At 42.7% G+C, this 15,741-nt stretch overlaps 1 protein-coding gene across 2 annotated transcripts in view; it reads right to left on the reverse strand.

Moving 5' to 3' along the window:
- Positions 1-1,046: 1,046 nt before the first annotated feature.
- Positions 1,047-15,741, reverse strand: part of satb1b (SATB homeobox 1b) — a gene marked incomplete at both ends in the record, with an annotated part of 47,758 nt that continues 33,063 nt past the window's right edge. Inside the window, 2 exons of one of the 2 annotated variants that reach the window (XM_079241218.1) lie at positions 1,047-1,655; positions 3,612-3,818. In XM_079241218.1, coding sequence (XP_079097344.1) covers positions 1,047-1,655; positions 3,612-3,818 — 816 coding nt within the window. Of the gene's footprint in view, positions 1,671-3,611; positions 3,819-15,741 lie in introns of both variants that reach the window. The other variant, XM_079241217.1, reaches the window with a different exon arrangement.

The following is a 15,741-nucleotide window of genomic DNA, read 5'->3' on the forward strand; positions in this document are numbered from 1 at the left end:
TTAAAATTACATTTATAAATAGAAATAAAAAGAGGATTTTAAAAAGAAAAAGTAAGCGCCACGTGACAAAACAGTGAAATAAAAACAACATAAAATGACAGAAATGCTGCAGAAACTGCAAATAAATAACGCTGGACAACATAAATGTCGTGTCGTTCACATTTCTAACTGTGTGGCATTTCAGAGTTACAGTGACGAAGGTTCGCAAAATAATCTAACATCGGCAGTGCCGTATCATACAAGGCATTTGTTGGCATAGTTTCTTTAAGACTTTTTTTTTTTCCTTTTCTTTTCTTTTACAGTTACAATATAATGTATATATATATATTTATATATTTATATTTCTTCCCTAACAAATAAGTAAAGACTGAGTTATTCTTGGAGATGCACCTGGGCTGGGTGATTGCCTTCCAAAAGTTTGGAGTGATCCATAATTACATTATGCTCTTTTTAAAAGAATAACTTATCTGCCAGCAGGCTCCAGACTTGATACCTCATGATTAAGGCCTTGACAACCACTTGGTCCTTGATTTCATTTGCTATTTAAAAAAAAAAAAAAAAAAAAAAATCCAGTTAAACATCACATACGTAAACACCTATCAAAGTCCTACAAACTCCAGGGGAATTTTTTTTTTTTGTCCTTTTAGATATAATCAGTAGTTCAGAAAAAGATATTCAGTGTAAAACAACGGACGTGAGTGCAGTCAGCAAATTTCCACGGCAACATACTCGGAATAAGTTTCTTTTTTTTTTTTGTGCAGAATATTTAAATGATGCGTAAGTCTTTACAGTAAATAATACAAGTTTTACAAAATCCAAAAAGTAGTCCTTGTTTTACTGAGTCTGAAATGGGCTTTCCAGTGTGTGTGTGTGTGTGTCTTCACATGGCCCGTACATTTCATTCGCTATAAACACCCCCCCGTTCAGGCCAAAAAAACACGACTTTTCCGTATTTGCAGCACAGTCAGCAGTCTGTGTGTGCGTGAGAAAAGTCGGTGTGCGTGGCGAGACGAGGAGGAGGAGGGAGGAGGAAGAGGAGGGGAGTCCTACTCCTTCACCTCGTGCTCCAGCTCTGACTGCGCCTCGGCGCCTCGGACCAGCTGCTCTTCGATCTTGATGGAGAAGATGGTGCTGTTGGTCTGCGTGCTCTCGTCCAGCTCCTTCAGCAGCTCGCCGCTCTCCCGGAAGTCCGTCAGCTCCTCGTCGAAGGCGGGGCTGCTGCCGCTGCTGCTGCCGCTGCTGCTGCTGTTGGCGTTGCCCGCCGTGCTGCTGAGGGTGTTGCCGTGCTCCTTCAGCGCCTTCACCGAGTGGTTGACATAGAAGCGCTGGTTCTGGAAGAACTTGATGATGGTGAGCTTGGGCAGGTCCAGCTGGGCCGACAGGGTGTGGATGGCCTCCTCGTCGGGGTACAGCCCCACGTCCTGGATGAAGCTCTGCAGGATGCCCAGAGCCTCCAGCGAGATCTTCCCCCCACTGGTGCGGGACTTGATGCTCCCTACGCGGCTGCCGTCGTCCTCCGTCTCGGCCGGGGAGGCGGTGGAGGGCTGGCGCGGCGGCAACCGGGGGCCAGTGGTGGGCTGCTGCTGCTGTAAGGGCTGCTGGGACAGGAGGGGCTGGGAGGGGTGGAGCGACAGGGAGGGCTGGTGCTGCTGTGTCTGAGGCGGCTGAGCCTGCAGTGGGGAAACGGAGGGAAGAGAAAGGAGACGGGGATGTTATCAGTGGACACCTTAACATTAAAACCAACTGAGCTGCGAGGGGAAAGGATGAGAGGACGCCACATCTCGCTGCATGCAATCAGCTCCGCTGGGAGGAACGTTTTGGTGTCAGAGGGAACAGAAACACTCGCGCAGACGCTCCACAGACACCAGCAGCTCAGAGGGAAGTCGCAGGGAAACTGGTCTCCAGTATATCCTGTCCTGCTTATCAGGCTCCAGTGCCAGGCAGCGATAAACACGCAGCGATGCTCTGGCTGATTGGCTGCAGGGTGAAGCAGAATGGCTATCGATGGCTTTCACTTCGCCGTCAGACTCCCGTTAGCATAAACACATGACACATTACTGGTAAAATGTCTCATTGTGTGGCTGGAGAGAGAGAGAGAGAGAGAGAGAGAGTGGGCAACTCGTGGTGCCTATTGACCCCACAGAATGGGCGCTCTTTTATTTTCATTCCTGAGTCAGATGCTGTAGAAACGCGTTTCGTAATCAGGTTTGGAAAACAGCACTTTGCAGGGACTCCAGCTGCATAAATGCACCCAGAGATGTGATTTTACTGTACCAACACGCCGAGCCACCATAGTTCTCGTTGAGCGAATGCGAGATCATTTGGCTGATGTGTCACGTTATTTAAACGTGGGTCTTTTCTGGACGGTGCAGAAGTGCAGCATTAAAACAGAAATAATCCTGTTTTATCCGTGTGGAAGTGTTTCTGTTTGCACAAAACTCCCTCCTTCCATATCTGCTGCTCAAACTGGTTAGTAAGAGAAATCCTATTACCTTATTTATTTCCAGTAAATGAGAGTCTTTGTGTAACGGCGGCCATGTATCCAAGTAACCAAATAACTAATCAAGCAGTCAGCTGTGGCACGGACTTTTAATAGAAGTATTATTGTACTTCATTAAGATGTTTCTGCCGTTAACCAAGGCTGTGTGTTATTTTCTATTCATACGCCAGATGTCTGGTATAAAGCAGTTCAGCCTAATCATATCTCTGAAATGGCTTTCGCTGAAAAGTGGGAACTTTGAAGTGTTGCTGTGGTTCTAATTTACAAGTGTTCATTACAACTCTTAAGTGTTGTTTATCCATTTTCCAAGAATATTAGTTAAGAATACATAAAAAACTGTTTTACTTGTTTGTTTTCGACAGACTTTCAGGATATGTGAGGCGGCGGATTATCGAGCCCGTCTGTGGATCCGTTAAACATTCATTTAGGGTCTAATTAGTCTTCATTTCTATTGACGGGTCCGTGTTAGAGGAGTTATTTAGCCTCATGACGTAAACTTTCCACGTCTAACTGGGAATTAGGAGCAAAAGGATTAAAACGCAGCTTTTAGAAAACAGATTTTTACACCATTAAACCCAGTTAGACATAGAACTCTGCAGCTGGACATACTGGTTCCGTGTAACACGTCTCAGGGACTATGTTGAGACATAAACAATCAAAACGGATGTATTGATAAGAAATGATCAGATCACGTTGCGGTCTGTTCTGCTCAGTTATGCCACAAACAGAACAGACGGCGTTTAAACGAGACGCTGCGCAGATTTATTTACCTTCTCTTTATTTATTTACTGCGTTTATTTCATGTTTGTTTCTTTGTTAAAGCGACATATTTTCATCCGTTTGGGACGTTCTTCCTCCTGTTTAGCCACTATTTCAGATGTGTTGGTGTAACCCAGGGGAAGGCAACTCTGGTCCTGGAGCGCCTGCAAGTGTTAGGAGTTTCCCTGCTGCAACACACCTCATTCAAATCAATGGCTAATCAGGTCTGATGTGTGCCAGGTGTGTTGCAGCAGGGAAACTCCTAACATTTACAGAACTGTGTCAATCAAGGACCGGTGTAAATGGTGCAAGCCGGGGGGGGGGGGGGGGGGGGTCTGATGGTCGCACTCACCTGAAGCTGCTCGCTAGAAACGTGGATGAGGTGCGTCGGCCGCTCGTTGTGGTGCTGCTGGCCGGCGCTGCTCTCCTGCTCGTAGATGGCGTCCCGTTCGGCCTGGGAGAGGCTCAGGAAGCGTCGGATCATGGAGAGGTTCTCCCAGAGCGTCCGGTTCTCCGGAGACGGGTCTTCTTTCCAACGTAGCAGCTCGCAGAGCCAGCCCTGGAAAACACGAAGCATCAACGTTAACCTGCTTCTTCTCATGCTAACAAACCGCTTCTGCATGAACAAAAAGACAAATAAAAACAACATTAAATGTGTTTAATTGATGAGAAACATGGTTGTACATAAATAATCCGGCTGTAAAAAATAAAAAAACAAACAAAAGGAAACTAGAGACTGGAAAAGCAGGACGCGCCGCTGGGCGCCCACCGTGCACCTGCAGGCAGCGTGCTTCTGTTGCACGCCGAAGATGAAGATGTGAATTAGCCAAGGTCAAGCAGCACAGCAGGGTGGAACAATTTACTGTGACAAGCAGCACACACTGGCATACTGAGTGCATATTGAGCAGCACCTTAGGGAGGACTCCGTGTTTGAAACTATCCAGCAGAGGGCCATGAAACACACAGCACACACACACACACACACACACACACACACACACGAGATGGGACACAAATGGAGGGGGGAAAAAAAAGCTTTATTTAATAAATAAAACACACGAGTCTGACTGTTGTGATTAAAGTGTTCAGATGTCACGTCTTAATTCACTTATGTCTGTTAAATATCAGCCAGAGTACAAATACTTCAACATGACATCCAACTAGATGAACAAATATTAGTTGAGAGAAACTGTGTTAACAGGATTATACCGGGTGGAATTTCTCTGTTTATCTTCGTTTAAATCTATCAAGACAAGATGTTTACATCCAGATCTCATGACTGAGTTTTTTTTTACGGTAAAAAAAAAACATATTCAGACAAAAGAAGCTAAAAGTACTTTGAGTAAAGTGTATTTTATGTGCATCTTATTTACTGTTTGCGGATATCTTTACTTTGCTGAGAGGTGGCTCTTTTTGGAGAATCGGGGAAGATTATTATTGATCAGATTAAATCTGAAAAGAACATTTTTAGTTTTGCAAAGTTTGAAGCAACTTCAACCTCAAACACAAAGCAGCTGCAACAAAGACCGCTTCATGTGGAGTCGCTTTGGAACGGTGATGGAAAAGTAAAAATATTTGCTCCAAATGACACAAAAAAGTTTTTGGTTGTTTAACATGAAAAAAAAAAAAAAGATTTCTTCTCTGAGACTAGCTGGAACCAGACACCTAATCTGATCTGATATCTAAAACAAGCTAAAACTTCTGGAAGCAACAGGAGCTTCTTCCCTTCTCTGAACTGAGCGTGCTCTGATTGTTTACACAACCATACAATATAATAAACCAAATTTCTGACATCTATCCCAAAAGTAAACAAGCTGAAATTAAATAAATAAAATATATTTAAAGAAATGTAAAAAAGAAAAAGCCTGCTATTGGGCTTGACCCTTGTGGGTTGCTGTAGCGACATGGCAGAGGAAAGAGGACTAATTTAACCCAGAATTAAAGTCATTTGAGCCCAGTGTTAAATGATCCAGCTTCTTGTTTTCTGGACCTTACTGGACACCAGAAAGCAGGAAATTACGCCACAACAATTCTGACATATCTCATAGTAAAAATAGTAAATATTTCTAAAAAATTTGACTTTTACATTTTGTCAACAAGCCAAATAAAGCTTTTTTTTTTTTTAAATTAAAAAATGCTTTTTTTCCTCATGTTTTCATAGGCTGCCTCTTAAATTATTAAAATTTGTTCATAAACATAATTTTTCATTCCTGTTGCTGATTGGTTTAATTGTCCGTGTCGTTTCGTAATGCTTGATTTGATTGGACGGCAGAATTCAAATTAAACAGTTTTTTTTAATTTTCAGGTCCTGAGTCGCTTTCTGGCGGATTTATACATTTTAAAAGAACTCTGTAAATGAAATTATTATATTAATACGCTTATTTAAAAAGTTTATATAATATAAAAAGTAAATGATCAAAGTAAATTGCTAGGCTTACTAGGAGCCGGAGCGCTGTGGAGCCATGTATTCCTTTCTCACTTAGCTGTGATGATTTCATGTATTTTTTCAGGAATAAAATTGACACTATTAGAGATCAAATTCACAATACTCTTCCTTCTACCTATAATGTTGAGCCTGTTGTGGTCTCCGAAGCATCCTTAGAACCAGGATCTGATTTGTGTCTAAATAGTTTCTGTCCTGTCCAACCCTCTGAATTAACTAAAATAATAGCTTCATCTAAACCATCCACCTGTATCTTAGACCCTCTCCCAACGAGCCTCTTTAAGGACATTTTCCCTTTAATTAATACATCACTACTAAATCTTATCAATATGTCTTTAGTGACAGGATATGTACCACAATCATTTAAAACTGCTGTAATCAAGCCTTTACTTAAAAAGCAATCTCTGGATCCAGAGGTGATAGCAAATTATAGACCTATATCTAACCTCCCGTTTATGTCCAAAATTCTGGAGAAAATAGTTTCAGCTCAGCTACATGCCCACCAGAGCAGAAATAATTTATGCGAGGAGTTTCAGTCAGGATTTAGAGCTCATCATAGTACTGAGACAGCATTGGTGAAAGTTACTAATGACCTTCTTATGGCCAGTCGATCATAACATTCTGTTACAAAGACTAGAACAGGTGATTGGAATTACAGGTACAGCGTTAAGCTGGTTTAAATCATATTTATCTGATAGACTTCAGTTTGTTCATGTAAATGACAAGTCCTCCTCCCAAACTACAGTAAGTCATGGAGTTCCTCAAGGTTCTGTACTTGGACCAATACTCTTCACGCTATATATGCTCCCTTTAGGCAAAATTATTAGACAGCATGGAATAAACTTTCATTGTTATGCAGATGATACTCAACTATACTTATCCTTTAAACCAGATGAAACAAATCAGCCCAATAGGCTACAAAATTGTCTCATAGACATAAAGACTTGGATGTCTAGAAATTTTCTCCTCTTAAACTCAGATAAGACTGAAGTAATTCTCGTTGGATCTGAAAAACTCAGAGCTAAATTTTCCGGTTTTGTAATGAACCTGGATGGCATTACTTTAGCTTCCAGTGCTACAGTGAGAAACCTTGGAGTAATATTTGACCCTGACCTGTCCTTTGGCCCACATATTAAGCAGGTTACTAAAACAGCCTTCTTTCATTTACGTAATATAGCCAAAATTAGGGACATTCTGTCTCGGAGTGATGCAGAAAAACTGGTTCACGCTTTTGTTACTTCGAGACTAGATTACTGTAACTCTCTATTACTGGGTTGTCCTAAATATGCCCTGAAAAGCCTTCAGCTGATCCAGAATTCTGCAGCCAGAGTCCTGACCAGAACCAGCATGAGAGATCTTATTTCTCCAGTTTTTGCCTCTCTTCATTGGCTGCCTGTTGAATCTAGAATAGAATTTAAAATCCTTCTCCTTACATATAAAGCCCTCCACAACCAGGCACCACTATATATCAAAGACCTCATTGTTCCTTATATACCAAGTAGAGTACTTCGTTCGCAGACTGCAGGCTTACTTGTGGTTCCTAGAGTCTCAAAGAGCCGAGCAGGAGGCAGAGCCTTTGGTTATCAGGCCCCTCTCTTATGGAATAAGCTCCCAGTTAGTGTTAGGGAAGCAGACACCCTCCCCACCTTTAAGACTAGGCTGAAGACTTATCTTTTTGATAAGTCCTATAGCTAGGGATGGTTAGCATCCCTTAGTTATGCTGCTATAGGTTTAGACTGTTGAGGGACATTTCCTGATACACTGAGCTTCTTTCTTTTTCTCTTTATCTCTTTCTTTCCCCCCCCCCCCCCCCACCATAACAGTGTTGCATCATTAACATGTATGTCTCCTGTCTCAGCAGGTCTCCCTGGCCGGGAGTAGCAGTTCCTGTTGTCTGTTGTCTTTCTGTCCTCTTCCCCCCACACAGCAGAGGCAGATGGCTGCCTGTCCTGAGCCGGGTTCTGCCGGAGGTTTCCTTCCTGTTAAAAGGGAGTTTTTTCCTTCCCACTGTTGCCAGTGTGCTTGCTCAGGATGGGAGATTGAGTTGGACTCAACTCAATCTGTTGGTTTCCTTATATAGGCTGTTATGAATTGGCCTTCATTATGTTTTCCCCTCTGTCTGTAAAGCGTCTTGAATTGAATTGAAAACAAATGAGCAGATAAATCAGTTGATGAGTTGCAGTCCGGCTCATTTCCATCTTTTAAAAACTTTTTAACTTTTTATTTCAGCAACTAATGTTTCTGATTTTGAAGTGAAGCTAAAAAAAAAAAAAGGATTTGTTCTTTTTTCTGTGTGTGTGTGTGTGTGTGTGTGTGTGTGTGTGGGCAGTTACAGTCACGTTAGTGTGTTTGTTCACTGAGCTGAGCGATAAAGTGAGGGCTCTTCAGTGGCTGAGTGATGGTCAGATGTGATGACCGAACCTGACACAGGCCAGTGTGTGTGTGTGTGTGTGTGTGTGTGTGTGTGTGTGTGTGTGTGTGTGTGAACGCGAGAGAAAGGAAACAAACACACTGAGGAGTTGTGTAGGAGAGCAAACTGGAGATGGTGGTTAGGTGGGCATGAAACTCTGCTGAATGGATGAAAAAAGGAAGGAATGACCGAGGAGGAAAAGTGTCAAAGAGAAGCAGCGAAGTGTGTGTGTGTGTGTGTGTGTGTGTGTGTGTGTGTGTCTCAGTTGGGTAGTGTGTCCTGGCAGTGCGACAGAGCAGCGCTGTAATCTCCCGGCCAGTGCGCGGCAGCACCTTTCATTTCCACAGGATTACACCGTGCTGCTGGTCTGCGCGCACACACACACACACACACACACACACACACACACGCACACACACACACACACACACACACACACACACACACACACACAGAGGGCAGAGCCACGCCGCCACACTGCATGCAGGAGATAACTCAGCAGTTTGGTTGTCCCCTGTTCCAACTCCTCCCATAAGCCACATCAAACCCAGGAGGGCTTTTAGACGAAGCCGAGTGGGGGAGAGACATGAAGAGTAAAGGAGAACGGGGGAGAGAGAAAGAAAGAGGTGGGGGGGGGGGGGGGGGGGGAGTAGAGGGGGCCATAAAGCCTGCGTGCCCACCTTGTTCCTTTGCCACGTTTATTGTTGCGTTTTTAATTTGCATGCAGAGGGATTTGGACGACGCTCCAGTTGGGCTGTCTGTGGTTTCAGCTGATTCGGTATTGAAGAACACACACACACACACACACACACACACACACACACACACACACACACACACACACACACACACACACACACACCATCTTGTCAAAGCCAGAGAAACTGTACCCCAGCCCAACGATGGAGTAATCCAACTCAAACACTCCCCAAACCAGCAGGATTAAACCCAAAGTAGCAGAGCCAATCAAACAAAGGCGCGGCGTGAACTCCGTCTCCATGCCAGGAAGTCCATTTGATGAAATCAAGTGCAGAGACTTTATTAGTGCACAAGTCTGATGTTTTTCTTTTACATTTCTGCCTGGGTTCGACTGTTTTAAATGTCCTTGTTTGAAAACAACTGAAGAGGAGAAAAATATCATGTGCTACAAAAAAAAACAAAAAAACACCCTTTTTTTTTAGCGCGATACGCGCCAAGCAGCAGTTAGCGCTGCTCCCAGCCAGCACTGTGGACAGTGGACAGTCAGCATTTTCCACTGCAGTTTCAAGAGCTTTGTTTGTGTTTGTCTAATTGCATTGCTTCCACAGGCCAGGCGGAGGCAGCGAGACAAGAGAGGAAAGACTGAAAAGTTACACGTTGCTTGTTTGTAGGTAAACTTTCAGAGATTAGCTTGATTTGTTAGAAGTTCGTCTAAACATAAAGTTATTTATATACTGAATATTAACAAATGAACATGGTTTAGTAATATTAAGTACATGGAGGAGATTTTCTGTTGAACATACTCGCACTCGGCTGATATTACCATACTGTTGCAAATCTGTTTGCCTCCTTTATTGTTTAATGTAATTTGTCGAGCCTCTCCACCGCAGCTGACAAGCACCAACTGCTCTTGATTGGATCATGGAAGTTGCTGCCCCTGCCGCTAAAGTGTTCCAATACGTTCCAGAAAACAAAAATCTAGGGCTCTTCAATCCAGTGTACTCGGTGTTTTGTTGAAGATCATTAAGGGCTCTCTATAAATAAACAGAACGAGTAGTTCAGAGCAGGCCTAGTTGCAGACCAACAGAGAATACACAAAGAGGAGAGGCTTTCTCATGCGATGCTTCAACCACCTCTGCTGCAAAAAATGCTGCAAAGACAGGAAGTAAAAGTTGGGAGACCTTTTGTGAATGATGGAATTGATAATAATACCGACATTTAACTTCTAAGTGAAGAAACAGATTAATTTAGGTTAGTTTCACACATTAAATCCTCCTACAGTCAGGTTTGCACCCTGTTCTTTCTCACAGTTACAGAATAAGAACTTCTTTCAAGCTGTTAATACCAGTCAATGTGAAAGTTTTACCTGGTTTTTTGAGTTTTTCTTCCCATTTTAGGCATCTTAATAAATCACAACAGTCAGGGACTGTTTGTAAACTTAACATAAACTTAGCAACAGAGTTCAGGGCTGGAGAATTGAAGCCGATCTCAGGAGCCATAATCATAGTTATCAGACTTTTAATCTGAAACTCAAACAAGCACATATGCAGATTGCACGGCTCTGTGGGAAAGTGCCGCTCCTCTGAATTCCCGGATGCAAATGTACGAGGCTGTTTAAGCTTTGTACGCTGATGATGGCTGGTGGAAACACACTTACTGCCCAAATCATAAGAACATGAGAAAATACAGGCAAGAGGGAAGCACTGGTAAACACACCAGGACCCACTTCAAATGGGTCATAACCTTACTGGTGTTTGCAGGCATCCTTTACCTTTTATCTTCCAACATAGAATGAACGGCAGCGTTGTATTTATTTTGGGCAGTGATGTTTTTCTTGCCTGCAATCGATTGATTATATCATATTACGCCAGTCGCTCCCCCTAACCGTACTGAACAGTTTTCTATGGACCTACAACTCTTGGAAGGCTTTGGTGTCATGAGATTCTAGATTATGGCTGAGGAGGTCAGATCAGACCAGAACCCCATGAGCCTCAGCAGATCATCGTATAGTTGGGTTATAAATAGCATCCAGGTGTTCAAATTGAAAGAAAAAAAAAAAAAAAACATTTCCTTGCTACACAATAGTTGAATTCATGCACAAGATTCACCCAACTATGCAACGCAGTATATCGTGCATGAGAGCTGCAGTCACAAGCTGCCAATGAGCGCATAGGCCTGCCCTGTCAGAGGACAGCATGGTATTCACTAGTCAACCCGCCCACCAACCCACTGCTGCAGACACCCCCAGCACGCTCACAAAACACAAAAAACAGGCTTTGCTGGGAGAAAGGGACAGTAGACAGAAAGACAGACAGAGTGGTCTGTCACACGGCCTGGACCAACACCTTCCCCCTAATCTCATTTGCTCGTTATCAGCCCCATCAAGCTGACCTCGGCCACCGCGAAAATAAATAAAATAAGCCAACAGATGTCCATCAATTTGCCATTTTAGCTTTCCCCCCCTTCCATCCTCAGATTACTGTGTGACCAGAAATAATGCTTCAGTACGAGCTCAGTGAGCAGACTGAGTACAGTAAGCAGCATCTGAACAAAAACGGCCAAGATGACGCATCAAAAACACACAAATCATAGATGAAGAAATGATTGTGGCTGCCGTTGTGACTGGCTGGTTCAGGAGAGGACAGCTCCTGAGACAAACCTCTCCTCTGTCTGAAAAATGGAGAGCTAAAAGTAGGAGAAAGACAATGCATAACTGTCTTTCCTCCTCCTTGAACCTGGCAGAGACCCAGCACTGGCAGGCAACACCATGCAGATAAATGCTGCCGATAACACGGTGTGTTCAGACCTGTTTCTCTTCCCCGTGCGAGCCAAAGCGGCGGCAGCACGTGCACGTTCAACCCACACGGCAAGCTGCAGTGCTCTGTAAATACATTACACCGCGGTGGACGCCCATCTGCTGACGACAGCAGAGTTTTCAGGTGTTCCTGGTGCTCGGGCATATGTGAATCTCCTGCAACAATAGGCAGTAATTGGCTGCACATTTCAGGAAAGCGGTAAATCTTTATATGCAAACCGAAAAGCTCTGTGTGAACGTACAAATTGACTTTGGTCTGAGGAAGAAAGAGCGGCGGAAATGGGGTCAGTGGCCTCAACTGAACTCGACCGGCAATAGGAAGGATAGTGGCAAAAAATCCAGTAAGAACACTCCGTGTTCCTCCGACATACAAGCACAAAGTTCAATTTATTTGTCTATAAATAACCTTTTTATTTAATTTAGCATTTTGTCTCAGTAGAGGCCCAACGTCCCCATAAAACCCACACTGCCCTGCAGTGAAGGACGAGGGTTGACCCAAACATATCTTCTTTTTGTTGTTTTCCTTCTTTTATTGCACTAAAATGAACTTTGTAGGAGGTTTTGTCACAGAATTTGTCTCAACGTAGAAAAAGAGGGACAACAGAAGTCTATAAAAGCAACAATGCATTGTTTCCTTCAGTTAAAGAGGTGTGCAGAACCAGTTTATGTAACCTCAAAGGAAACAACATGTGAGTCATTTTATTATTTTGCTTTTTCTCTCCATAAGACTACCCACGAGTTGTCAAGCAAATGCAAGCCAAAATTATAAACTTCACTAAATTAAAGAAATAGTGAAGTATTTGTTCTGTTAACTGGGTTTGAAGACAAACAAACTGGGGCCCAACAAAAACCAGTCAACTTTGCCATAAGAATGAAAAACAAAGAAATACACAGAAATTATTTTTAAATAATCATCCTTTCATATCGGTGAAAATTGGCCATGTTTTTTTTTTTTTTTTAACAAACAGCTAATGATTGATATGCTCAAAGACTTAATAAAAAAAACAACATCTTTATTAAAGCGCAGAATGGACCGGCGACGTGTCCAGGATGTACGCTGCCTCTCACTCAGGGATTGCTGGGATAGGCTCCAGCTTCCCTGTGAACCTTGATTGGACTAAGTGGCTAAGAAAATGAATGAATAATTGGCGTCCAATTTTTTTTTTTTTTTTTTAAATCTAAAAACAGCCAAAAACACTTTTAAGCAATTTTTTTTCCACACATTACAGGTTTTCTATATTTTTATTGTTGTGAAGCACTTTGTGATACTGTGTCTATGAAAAGCACAGTATAAATAACGTTAAAAGGCGCACTAAGCTACCAGGGCCGGATTAAAAGTGCACAGGCCCCTGGGCCCAGAGTCTTCCAGGGCCCCCCCGTCCCCACCGCAACGTTGTGAAAATTGTGAATGATTAACTGTGAAATGACATTTCTAACATTTCTCAGCCAATGGTACCAATAGCAATACACTAGACACAGTGGTGTAACTATCTGGCTTTTATGTACATTTTGTTTAATCTCCAAACTGCTGGTGTTTGCCCTACATTGGACCCAAGTGGGTGTGGGCCCCTGGGCCTGTGCCCAATAATGCCCATTGGATAATCCGGCCTTGTAAACTACGTTTGCTTGGAGGACCAAACTACCATTTAATGCTTGTGTTGTTTTCACTCTTATATGTAAGACGCTTTGGACAAAAGAATCTGCTAAATGATTAGACTAGACTAGACTAGAATAGAATAGGACCACATCAGACCTCTGGAGCTTCTTTATAAGTCCCTGCATTCATATGAATCCTCATCCTACCAGGTCACATGACCATCTGTCTCAAATACAACAGCGGTAATGATCTTATGCAACATGTCGGTTGAAAAATGAAGGATGTAATGTAAAGAAAGGAAATTAACTTCTTTATTTAAACACACTACTTTTCTTTCGAAAGTATCCGAGCCTGTTCACCATATGGTGATCAAAGAGTTTATTGTTAAAGCACATTTTTTATTTACCTCTGCATAATTTCTCATAACCTCACCATCTGATTCCAATTTTCCGCCTGGTCCTGAGCCTTTTGTAAGGACGCAGACGAGAACACAAATGGATCAAACGGACATCCTTCTGAGATGACGGATAGACCCTCAGGATTGGTTGAATTTCCCAGAACAGATGATGATAATGACGAAGCTTTATAGTGCAGCTCAGAACGTTTCTCCTCTCAAGGAAAACATCTAACGATTAAAAACTGAATCATCTCATTTGAAACTTGTGCTTTTAAATATGTTTCTCTTATTAAATCAAGCTGGCGTGACTCTGATGTGTCGGAGCAGATTGTTGTTGCCAGATTGTGTCACTATCCCCCTTTTGTGAAGATGTCAGGGGCTGAGCTGACTCGTACATGCCAAACCCTTCGTCTCCATTTGAGAAGTCTGAAAAGGGGTCGCAACCTCTGCAGATACAATAAACAAGTTGTCAATGTTGACAGATTGACAGCTAACATGCCGCACATTGTGTGTGAGAGACATAACTGTGCAGGAAATGTGTCAGCACTTGCACCCAGAGACAATACCAGCTCGTTCTGTGTGGCAGCTTACATCATGGCCACCGGACCAATAAAGCGTTGGGGGAATTTTTAGAGCAAGCAAATAGAGGCAGATGGAGCACAGAGAATAACCAACGGCAAATGACCAGTCCATCAAAATGGAGCGCATTAAACATCTGTGTGGTTAAATGATTTTTTTTTTTTTTATTTTGCAGTAAAGTTCATCACAGCTGCAGAAAACACTATCAGAAGTTCAACCTGGGAGTTCCCCAAAGCGCGCTCGTGTTGCACGACTAATGCGTTGCTCAACACCCTTCGTTAACAGACGTAATTTCATACACACAAATTAAACTGCAGGACTTTAAGCTTCTTCTAAAAAAACAAACACAAACAGAAAATAAACAGTAATTGTTTACACTACCGACTAAACATATAGACAAATTTCACCTTCAAAATCAATCAAAATCCACAATAAAAGCAGCGCAGATTGATCATGTGTACCAAATGGCTGAAAAATGAGTCACAGATGAAGCTTTAGTACATGTGCCTCTTTGAATCAAATATTAGTATTGCTGAATTGTGCCATAATCTAGTTTATCCTGCTGGTGGGCTGATATCTGGGTACTAGAACTGCAGTGTTCAAACACTCTTCTCCCACCACAAATTTACCTCTTGTTTATAATCTTTTCTATTTAATACTGATGAGACAGATGGAGGATGAACTACAGATAAACAAAAACTGCAGCTTCATTACAAACACACACAGAGCACCTACATGGAGCCTGATTCCATCAATTACAAGAGCTTGATTGAGATTTAATTCAAAGCTGGGGTTTAATTGCTAATATCAAAGGATAATTAAGCTGATAAATCATGACTGATCTTATTGAATTAGAGATTGAAATAGCAGAGAACTTGCAAATTGTCTATGTCAGTTAAATAAGTGATTTAATTGGGCTACAAGTTTGCTTCAGATACTAAATATTCAACCCAAGAAAGTGTTGACAGAACTCCAGAAGTGCTTGTGTGTATTTTGTCCACATATCTGAGTTTGTTTCAGGAAATTTATCTTCATCTGAGAATGGAATATTTATTCCAGTAATAATCAGAAAGCCTCAGACGCATCTGAACACGGCAGAGAAAGCAACGTAAATCCCTTCTTCAGGTTTCCCTGAAGTAGGAAAAGGACGGAGAGAAGATGCTGAAATGTACAGGAGCACGATGAGGACTTGGATAGGTGCTAATATCTCCCCATGCAACCCCCCCCACCACCTCTCATACATCTCCTGCACACACACTTGTACACACTCCCTCTCAGAGTGCATCTGCTGGAGCTAGTGGCTGTAGTTAAATTGAAATATTTCCCGGCGTGTGTCAGAAGCATGCAGAATGGTAATTATGACAGATCTGATTAGGCGGGCCGAGTCGGGCGGCTCCGGGCTGCAGGTGCGACCTTGTGCATTCCTGCGTGTGTAAATAAAATTAATTACAAGCGTAGGGGGCGCGCAGCGCGTGACATCAGCGCGCACAGGGGGGACTCCCACGGGGGGCACCCTAATGGAATATTTTCCCCGAGTCTAAT

The sequence above is a fragment of the Telmatherina bonti genome (genome assembly GCF_933228915.1).
Source record: "Telmatherina bonti genome assembly, chromosome: 5".
NCBI lineage: Eukaryota > Metazoa > Chordata > Actinopteri > Atheriniformes > Telmatherinidae > Telmatherina > Telmatherina bonti.